Source organism: Pipra filicauda, unplaced genomic scaffold (genome assembly GCF_003945595.2).
Source record: "Pipra filicauda isolate LSUMZ 115617 unplaced genomic scaffold, ASM394559v2 scaffold72_size3293161_pilon, whole genome shotgun sequence".
Taxonomy (NCBI): domain Eukaryota; kingdom Metazoa; phylum Chordata; class Aves; order Passeriformes; family Pipridae; genus Pipra; species Pipra filicauda.
The window spans coordinates 243,422-253,927 of NW_024104898.1; the positions used below are offsets into that span (position 1 = coordinate 243,422).

Sequence of the window (10,506 nt, forward strand, 5' to 3'; positions counted from 1 at the left end):
CAAACCATAGTTATGGCACATAAAAAGTATTGCCCTTTATAAATTTTGATTTTTCAATTCAGCTGTTATGTTTTTGGTTCAGTGTTATTTTAGGTATCTTATTTTTTACACCATTCCATTTTTCCACAATAATTTTAAGTTTTTCCTTAGCCCTTAAACACTTTTTCTAACCAAATCTACATCTGGCATACTTCTTGAATGAGGTGATCAGTAAGCATGAGTTACTCCAAATTAAGCTGTATCACTAATGTAAATTAAGAAAGAAAAAATTAAAAATATTTTTTTACATGGTACATCACCACACTGATAAGAGATGATTTTAAACAGGTAATTTTCCACTTTATAAAGATGACACCAAAGTGGACATATGGAATTTAGAAATATTAAAAAGCAGGGAAAAAATAGTGTAACAAGCATTTTTTCTTTCAGCCTGGATTGTCTGCATTTATCCAAACTGCATGTTGTTAGTCAATCCACTCAGCCTGCTCAGATTTTCTCACACAGTTCTATTTTGATTTAAGTCAACAGACAACTTCCTCCAATGAGAGCAGTTTCTCATTTCTCATTTTTTAATGCTTCATTTGTTAATAAAATTTCCCAGTCTGATCATTCATGAGACTCACTGGCGGTCACTCTTACAAGAACCAGAGACTTTCACTGCTGGAACCAAAGGCCCTTCACAGTGAGTGGCTCCAAAGAGCTGATGGGCATCCCACTTGACTCCCTACACGCCTCACTCACCCCACTCACACACAGACAGACCATATTTCCTTACCAGTTCAACTCAAAGTTTCCCTCAGCAGAGTCTAAGACGTTCCACAAGGCAATTTATTCCTGGCACAGTAACACAACAACAACTCAAGACGGTTCCTCCAAGAACAAGCCCTGAGCCTAGAACACCTGGGCTTTTTTTATACCCTCACAGTCTCTCCCACACACCACTCTGGCTCTTCCTTCTCTGTCTTCTCCTCCTGCCTCCCATCTCCATGTCCATCCACCTCGCTGGCATCACCTGTCTTCATCTCCTTTGTTATCAAAATGCTGACAAAGCCTTCTTCGTGTCCTTTGTTATCCCAAACATTGGCAGTTCACGGCCTCATCTTGTGCTCCCACTCAGAGCCCAGTTTGTATTTCAACTTGCAGCTTGCAGGCTGAGCCACTTGGATGTCAAGTATTCCTCAATACATTAAACTTGAAACATGTTATGGGTATCACTAAACATTAAGGCACTTCATAGTAAAATTCTTACTGGGATAAAGGAAAAAAAATCAGCCACCAAATTAATAATATATTCTGTGGAAGTTGGAAAGAAAAATATGCAAGATTACTTTCCAGAGGCAAGATCTAAAGTATGGAGCAAATACATTTCACTGTGTACACACAGCACCTGCTCCTGACCACCCAGATACAAAACCTATGGAACTGTGCTTTGATTCCCACCCATCTGCAAGGTCTCTCTCCAGCAGAAACCAAACAACCATAGAGGAGAGAGGGAAAACAGCAGTAAGCCTTAGGTCTTCCTCAGTATAAGGAAATGACTTGGGCACCCAGGAAGTACACCTGCTCTCTCATAGTGCTCACAAAACTAACAAGGAACCCATTCAGACACCAGTGGGGATGCAGAAAAAAGGATCAGAGAGTTCCAAACACAGAACTTCAAAGTATAATCATCCTGTAGGGGAAGAAAGAAAAAAAGGACAAACCACGATATGAGTCACATAATTCACAACTTATTATTTCTGCATGTATGGACAAAACTGGTTTCCTTTGAAACTATTTATGATGTTGTTCTTTGTTAAAAGCCATCTAGAGTAATTCCATTGATTCTATGTATGGAGCTTGTTTAAGGATACCAAAATGGCATTCTTACATTATCACTTCTAGAACATGCAGTACACCTTGTATTTCAGCTTGTCTCCTACTTAGGTTTCCAATAACTGTTGTTTTCCTGGCTCTGAGCTTCTGTGAGGCATTTCCAGACTCTAGCAAGCCTGCAGAAAGAACAATGAGAAAGTAATGCACTTGCTGATAGATAGAGCTGTCATTAGTGGGCTTATTTGCTAACCATGGGGGTTCAAATAAATACAGCATGGCAAACAGCTGGCTGAAGTTCAGCAACCTTGTAGAGACTTTTCCAAGCATACACAAAAGGACATTTCACAGTTACGGTCCTACTCTGAAGCAAACAAAGGTTTTCTATGCACTGTCAGTTGATGAGAAAACTGAAAATAAAAAAGTTTAAAATACAACTATAATTCATGGTTTAACTGTTTCAATTCCATAACTGAAACCTTCTAATCAAATATATACCTTATAAAATCCTTTAAGACATTTATTTTCCAATTATGACCTCTTTGACCAACACTCAAAGAAAGCACAAACATTAATTTTATGGAAATGTACCTTTTCCCAAAGGTGCACGTAGGATCCACTGCTCACTGACTGCAATGCAGGGCTTTCTGAAAAAAATGCCATCTTCTTAAGTAGAGAGAATCCTAGAAATTCAGCTATTGTTAACCAGTTTTCTGTGTAAATTCTGAAAAAGTTGTTGGATTAAGCTATAAACTGACCAGAGCGGTTACATTTTTATTTAAGAGTTTTTAAAGGCCTTTTGGTTCATTATAACCTCTAATTAGCATCCAGAGAAAGAGTCATACACTCTTCTCTGAGAGAAATTCTTTTTAATTTAGTGAGAAAAATAGGATATTTGGCAAAAGGTTTTTACAGGAGTAAAATACAACCAAGAAAAAAAGTATATCACTAAAACATTCAGCACAAAGACCCATTCCACAGAAAACACCCACTAAACAATCCATTCAACAGCTTTAGTAAAATGCAGTTCATTGGTTTTAAGTTACCCACAAGAGAAGGAAAAGAGTAAAACAAAACAGATTAGAAGGAATAAATAAAGAAAGATGGAAAGAAAGGAGAGAGAGAAAGGAATGGAGAATAGTTTCTGACAAAATTCAATGATTCACGTGGTGCCAACTGGAGAGGGAGGGGAGAGAAGGAGAAGAAGAGGAAAGAAATTGTTACCAACTTACATGGTTCAGGCTGCAGAAAAGACCAGAGGGAGGGAGGAAGAGACCATATGGAGTATTTATAGAGTTTAGTTTTCCCTCCCAGGCAGGATATCCAGTCAGTGCCTTCCAGGCTAGAGTGAGTTTTGCTGTGGCCAGTCACAGGCTGCAGGGGTGTAGTGTGGACAGGCTACCAGTCAGGTCTGCCTTGACTGACAGCCCGACTGCAGGGCCTTCAGTGATGCCGTGTGCTCTGCATGGGCTGCAGGCCTTGCCTTCCAGCTTTGCCTTGTACCCTCAGCACAGGCCTTACCAGGGATCTGCAGGTCCAGGCCCAGCCCTTCCCCACATGCACACACACACTCACAGTGAGTTGGTTCTGACCCATATCAATAATTCAGTGAGATTCGGATCCAGGATCTCACAACAGTGATTCAGTAAAGGCACACGAAATCCACAGGCCTAACACCTTTTCCATTTTATCAAGTGAAAGTAGCAGATTTTATTAAAGTCAACTAGAGAAATTTTATTAAAATTCCTCCTATTGCCTTAACTACAGAATCCTTAGCCATCTCTATTTCTTCTCAGAATCCTCCTCTCTCCTTAAAGGCTTGCCTTCTGTAATTCTAATTGTCATATACCAAGCTCTAAAGAACAGTTTATTTTGGCCTTGTGTGTGACTCAACATCTTTTATCAGAAAAAGGGATTACTATCCAAGGTGCAGTTTGCAGAACTGAAACTGATCTAAAGGTGAACTTCCAGTTTCTCTGGTAAGAAACAAAGTTTCCTCCAGCTTTGCTAATTGCAGTTAGTTATTAATGCCTAATCAACATCAGCAGTATTACATATCAATCAAATTAACAAAATTTGCTTGCTGGCTGATAAAAATTTTATCAATTTATCAATGTTTATCAAAACATTGTCAAAGAACAATTGGAATATTACTTGAGCAATCGAGCCTGCTGTTAAACGATCTATTCTGGAACAGCATTTGGTACATACACTTAAAAAACTTCCTATCAAACCATTCAGGCCTTCATCTGAATGCCTTTCCGATTCATTTGCTTTAGAAAATATTGACTTTTGGAACTTCAAATATTTTATTATCATGCCAGTTCCCCAAATAGTGGAGTTACTGACTTTGGCTTTATCACGAACATTTGTTCATGGATAATTCAATTCCGGTGCTGCGGTTTGCTTTGCCTGCAGGTGACTCTGCGGGACAACGCGCTCCAGAAGGCAACAGGGAAGCCGAGAAAGGCGAAATGAATCGAATCTCTCACGTGTGTCCTCCTTCTCCCTCGTGCAGCTCCCCGTTCACCAACGCCCGTGCACGGAATGCTCCGAAGCGCAAACCTACAGACTTCGGCATCTTTGGGCGCCACGCGCCAGCGACACCGTGTAGAGACCTCGCTGGTGACCTTTTATAAGGCTGGTAACAGGCTTCTCCAGCGACAGCAGCCGCGGGTATGACACCAGGGAGGCCGCTATCTCCGGGGCTGGCACAGGGAGCGGAGCTGCCGCCAACGGCCGGCAACAGGCAAGGAACGGGAGCGAGAGCCGCCGCGCGGTCCTTCCCCGGTGGAAGCGCCGCGGGAGGAATCCTTTCACGGCAAAGCTGTTCCCTGGCAGCATTTCAACAGGTATTTTCCAATCAGATGCTAGCTGTCCGTTGTCTCACCTAGAGAGCATTCCTAAACAGAGGAAAAAAATTACCAAACAAAACACCAAAACACCAAACCACACACCAAAAATCCCACGGCGTGGCACCACTCCCCGCCACATCCGCGACAGCGGTACCGACGCGTCCCGCACGGCTGCTCACCCCTCCCTCCTTCCTTTCTTTCTTTTCTACTCCCTCCTCAGGCAGGTGCAGTCTAATCCCGGGCTCAGCCGCCGCCCCACCACGGCTCCCTTTCTCTCTGCACTCTGCTGCAGCTCCCAGGGCACCGGAGCTCCCGCAGGCTTTTCTTCCCCGCCCAAGCCCCGCACAAGCTCTCGGGATCTGGGCGGGGTCTCCTCACAGCCCATTCCAGGGCCTGGCGTAAGTTCAACCCTTATTTCCTGGCGGGGAGGGCCGAGCTCCCTCCGCCGCCCAGCGGGGAACGCGCTCCCCTCCCGCACCGCCCCTCGGGCCTGACGCGAGGGGCGGGCCCGGGGCGGGTCCGGGAGGCCCGGGGCGGGTCCGGGAGGCCCGGGGCGGGTCCGGGAGGCCCGGGGCGGGTCCGGGAGGCCCGGGGCGGGTCCGGGAGGCCCCGGGCGGCCCCGCCGTGCTGTGCCCGGCACGGGCGGCTGTGCCGGCGGCTCGGGGCGCTCCCCTCCGCTATTCCAGCGGGGCGGCTCGCGCGGGAGGCGGCGCCATGGGGCTGCACGGCGTCAAGGCGGTGTTCTTCGACCTGGACAACACGCTGGTGGACACGGCGGCGGCCGGGCGCCGCGCCATCGAGGAGGTACTGCCCCTGTCCCCTTCCCGGCGCTAAGTCCGCGGCCACCGGCCTTCCCGGCCCGGCTCTTCCCGGCCCGGCGGCCGCGGGGCCGCGAGTGTCGCGCTCCCCTCCCCTGCCCACATGCAGCTGGGGGCCGCTCCCGGGAGCGCCCTGACGCGCGGCCCCGTGTCCCTTGCAGGTGATCAGCGCCCTGCAGTCCAAGCACCACTACGGCGAGGGAGAGGCACGCGCCATCTGCGACAAGGTCCAGGCCAAGCTTCTCAAGGAGTGCCACGATCCCGCCAAGATGTGCATCACCGACCTGCGGATCTCGCACTGGGAGGAGGCGATCCAGGAGACCATCGGGGGGGAGGCGAACCGCGACCTGGCGGCCGAGTGCTATTACCTGTGGAAGACGACGCGGCTGCAGCACCTGACGCTGGCCGAGGACACGCGGGGGATGCTCACGGAGCTGCGGAAGAGGGTTCGCCTGCTGCTCCTCACGAACGGCGACAGGCAGACGCAGAGGGAGAAGATCGAGGCGTGCGCCTGCCAGCCCTACTTCGATGCTATCGTCGTAGGGGGAGAGCAGAAAGAAGAGAAACCGGCGCCATCCATATTTCATTACTGCTGCGATCTCCTGGGGGTGCAGCCCGCAGAGTGTGTGATGGTTGGTGACTCTCTAGATACAGATATTCAAGGAGGCCTGAATGCTGGCTTGAAAGCAACGGTCTGGTTAAACAAAGCAATGACCACCCCGGTAGATACCTCCCCAGTACCTCATTATATTATTTCTTCTGTTCTGGATCTTCCAGCAGTTTTACAGAAGATGGAGCACAACATTAATGCTAAGTTAGGAACTGACCATATGGCTAGTAGCAATGAAGCACATTGATGGTTCCAGCATACAGAGACCTGCTGAGCTGTTAGGTGACACATGCTCTTTTAAAAAATTTGACCCCGGGAGTTTGAACTCATGTACGGAATGCTCTTTTAAACAGCAGATGCATGAATAAGAGCACAGTTGTCAGTGAAAACAGGATAGAAACACAAAATTATATTAGTTTTAAAAGATGTAAGTGCAGTTAGTTTAAAACAACTGCCTCTGCCTGGAAATTATTTTGACAGACTGTGGTAAAAGTCTATCTGTCTCTCACCTAAGTTACCAGTCTCTTGTTTTTATAATGGAAAAGGAAATATGAATGTTTTGAGCTTTCACATGCTTTGCTGACTTGTGAGTTTAGTAGATGCTTCAGTACCGACCTTGTGTGCAGTGTGTAAGAGAAGGTGGGAAAGAGAGTGTGGTACAATCTGGTGAATTTTCACAATTGATCTGCAGTTTATCTCAGGAACTGGAGTGAATTTTGCTGTTTCTCAGACCATTAGAAAATGCTCTACTTTTGATTTTTTTCAAGTTTTAGATTTTTTTTTCAGACTTTGCAGTGACTTCGTTTATGGAATCAGTACCTCTTGCTATAAGTACTTAAATGTACATTAAAAATTGGCATTTTTATAGGGGACCTTTTATCAGAAGGACTCGATGGATAAGCTTTTACTTTATATTATCTTGGTGCTTATGCAGCTATGCAGTATACTTGTGATTCAGATTATGATTTTTGTTGGAATGTAATTGATAAAACAGGGATATTTTCAATGATCTTACTGTACTGTCATACTCTTCAAATGCTAATATTATTGTTCTGTCTGATTTTATTAATGAATTTTGATCAGACTTTTTGGAGAAGCTGTTCTTGGTCTTGCTCAGGTGTATGACTACTCAGATTCCACTGTAGGATCAGTGCTTTTTTTGGACTGTTTTAATGGCACTGCTATATAATCCCTCCTTACTCCAGTTTCTACATGTAATTCGTGTGATTTATTCTGGAGAAAATACGAGCTAGTTGTTTATAAATGGCTTTCATGACTCTCTTCCAAGAAATTGGAAAATTATGTCATATATATTACAGTACTGTGTACAACTTTATAAGGTATGTGTGATATTTCCTCTAGATGCAGGAGATGACTCTCTAAAACAGTAACATTTCTCTTTCCCAGATCATTATATTAATTTGTTTTTTCTGTACTTCATATTCTTACTATATAACGGGAAAGTATTCTCATATTAAATGGAAATGTAAACACTTGTTGGAAAATCTGTGTTTTTCAGCCCTGTTTGCTATATATACATTGGGATAAATATCAGACTATATATGAACAATCAAATTTTGTATTTTAAAATAAATCCATGTTAAATCTTTTGAAAACAGATATATTTGGATGCTGGCAGAAGAATGTCTGGCATATGGGCAGCAATAAAAGATCAGCAAAAAAATACAGAAACCTACCATGAAATGGGTGTGCAGAAGAAATCCTATATGAGAGAGGTTCCTCCTTTTAACTTGACATGAATTTAAGTTAATGCAGTTAAGTCTTTCATAGAATGACAGAGTCATCAGGATGGGATGTTACATCATGAGGGTGTTACTGGTCTGGGTTAAATTATTTGACAAGGAGTTTAAGTTCCATCAACTTATATTGCTCCTACACTGGTGGGGGGGAGGGGAAGAAAAGGAAATACTTATTAAAGCTGGAACCCCTTTCATCCAATTGTCCCTTAAAAAAGATAAAGCAGTCCGGGTTCTTCACCCTATCTAGCCAAGACTGTTGAGACATCAGGATCAATGAAGAGCACAGAGACAGGCCCCGCTTATTCCTCTGAGGAAATGGGGGGCACATGCTGAAAATGATCCCATTACAGTGGTACAATAACAAGACTCAGTGGGACTGACTTGACACACCTTTCTTACTGTAGGAAAAGACCTAAGTTAATATTTTATTTTGCATTTGAGGAGCATGAAAACAGCCACTGGTTTAGGTGATGAGCAAAGCAATGCTAATAAGATTTCTTTCAACTGAGGATTGACAGAAAAATTATTGTCATTGAGCCTATGAGAGATACCATGTAAAAATAGAAATGTATCCAAAAGGTTACACGATCCCTGAAGTAATGTAATCATACTATCTGAAACAAAAGCAACAACGTTGCTTGTAACAGCATCCCAAAGGAGCTGCAGGGTAACTAACTTTACCTTGTTTGCACAGCAGCAAGATAGTAGAACTTAGGCCAGAATGAGGTTTCTGATACAGCTGATATTTAGAACAGCAAATTGAAATAATTCACAAGTCTATCTGTGGGCTTGAAAGATATATATACACCAGGTTACCATTTTTTAATCTAAGTTGAGTCTTATATTGTCTTGCCACTGCATCATTCTGAAGTGGCACACTGAGCCTGTTTATTGTATAAAGGGTCTCTTGTTTTAGAAGAGACTGGTCTTTGTTTTGCTGTGGCCAGCTGTTTTCTTACATTTCCGACTCTATAGAAAACCACTGTAACTGAATGCTCAGGTGACAGTGTGGTCTGTAGAGGCCACACCCAAGTATGTTTTTCCATTTCTGAGTACTGTACCAGGATGTGGCTGGTGTCCAAGTAGGTAAAGAGTGTTATGATGCTTCTATAAAACAAGAAGAAACGATAGAAGAGTTTTCTCTATCTAGGAGTCTTTTTAGAAGCAGTTACCCAATAAGCTGGATTAGTTGTCTGGAGTATCTCTAAATGTTTTTCTTGGATGGAGCTCTTTCAGAGAGCACAATGAAAAATAATTGTATTTAATGAAATGAAAGCATAAATGTAGTGATGGGATAATTTTCACATCAGAAGCAGGAACAGATCAGTAAAACAGTTTATTAACAGTTCCAGTTAAGTTCTGGTTTTGCTTAGTATTATGCTCTATTAGCTAAGTTGTCTAGTTTAAATTATATAGCCAAAACATGCTTAATAAAAAGAGGAAAAAGCAAGTCTACTTATATTTAAAAAAAAAAAAAATTTCCAGATAAATATTACCTCCTGAGTAATCTACAGTAACTTTGACTTTAGTGAAATGAACTGAAACAGTAGTATAATACAACTGTATTTTAATTCTTGATTTAAAATAACCCATGTACTAGTCTAATAAAAGTATTTTATTTATAAAACATATGTTTTAATGTTCTGTATTGCTGTGGAGAAATACTTTTGAGACCCAGTTTACAATAAAAGGCAAGAGTTTTGTTTCTTTTTAAAAATAGCACAGAATTAGGCTTTAAAATCCATGAATTCACATTTAAATGTGGTGACTGGGTATAGTTTCCATAATTTTAAACAGAGCCTGGAATGTAATTATGTCTTTATGAAGATTCTTGGACTGATTGTGTGTGTTGAATTGCTAACTGCAGTTCTTTGCTAGTTGAACTTGACTTACCAAGCTGAATGCCAGCTCAGATAAGCCCGTGTGTCCTGATGTCGTGGCACTGGCTGCTGCAGCAGCATAAAGACAGGCTGCAAAGCAGAGAAAACAAATAGAGAAATCTCAAGTCCAGGGCACCCATTCCAGCAGGTTATGGGTGCACAAAGCCGTATCTGAGCTATTGCTACACTGACTTCTATGTGACTTAGGAGAGGGGAGAGTGGGAGGTTGCTCACTTTGTGACTTTCTCAGCTGCAGAAAAGCAAGCTTTGCCCTGGCAGTTTTCCATTGGGTAGTGGAACAAAGTCTCCATCTTCTGGACCTGTGGAGACAGACGGGGAGAGGTAAGGAAGTACTTAAAAGTACTGTAGATGAGGATAGGGCATTAAACTGAGTAAAGGGGGGCTCAGCCTCTATCATGGGCTCTTGGCCGTGCCAACCAGCTGTCTGAAGTATCACAGACCTGCACAGCACAGGATTTCTGCTCTTGTTGAGAAAGCTTTGTATATGTAAGGCATTAAGCTGGACAGTGAAAGCCTCAGAAATGAGGATGTTTTCTTACGCACTTGAAAACTTTAACAAAAAGTTAGGGATCTTGGAAGGTGACCTGGATGTTTTATACAGGAAATAAGTAGCTTTCATTAGAATACTAAGTTAATGCAAAGAGATAAGATGTTTGGATGGGGTAAAAGGTAAGGGGTTTTGTATTTCCTGAACTACAGACAATGGACAACTTGCCACACCCCCTCTAACCTGAACCAGTTCTACTTGCC

At 43.3% G+C, this 10,506-nt stretch overlaps 1 protein-coding gene and 1 long non-coding RNA gene across 5 annotated transcripts; one reads left to right on the forward strand and one right to left on the reverse strand.

Moving 5' to 3' along the window:
- Positions 1–551: 551 nt before the first annotated feature.
- LOC120324857 lies at positions 552–5,254 on the reverse strand. Of its 4 annotated transcripts, XR_005566523.1 has the most exons (5): positions 4,847–5,254; positions 3,045–4,715; positions 2,404–2,459; positions 1,871–1,991; positions 552–1,672 (listed from the first exon to the last, which is right to left on the reverse strand). It is a non-coding gene; the product is annotated as an uncharacterized LOC120324857 (long non-coding RNA). The 4 variants fall into 4 exon arrangements; XR_005566520.1 differs by having other exon boundaries at positions 811–1,991; positions 4,847–5,253; XR_005566521.1 differs by having other exon boundaries at positions 811–1,991; positions 2,404–2,495; positions 4,847–5,253.
- On the forward strand, positions 5,114–7,600 carry LOC113995284 (N-acetylneuraminic acid phosphatase). The gene is made up of 2 exons (XM_027735191.2): positions 5,114–5,471; positions 5,647–7,600. Exons 1-2 carry the CDS (start codon positions 5,382–5,384, stop codon positions 6,340–6,342), a joined length of 786 nt encoding a protein of 261 aa, XP_027590992.1. The 5' UTR covers positions 5,114–5,381; the 3' UTR covers positions 6,343–7,600.
- Positions 7,601–10,506: the final 2,906 nt, after the last annotated feature.

Bases quoted from the DNA above. Each gene is read 5' to 3' on its own strand.
- LOC113995284 (XM_027735191.2), top strand. From the start codon at position 5,382: ATGGGGCTGCACGGCGTCAAGGCGGTGTTCTTCGACCTGGACAACACG. The intron at 5,472-5,646 runs GTACTGCCCCTG...TGTCCCTTGCAG, and splicing joins GGCGCCGCGCCATCGAGGAG to GTGATCAGCGCCCTGCAGTC.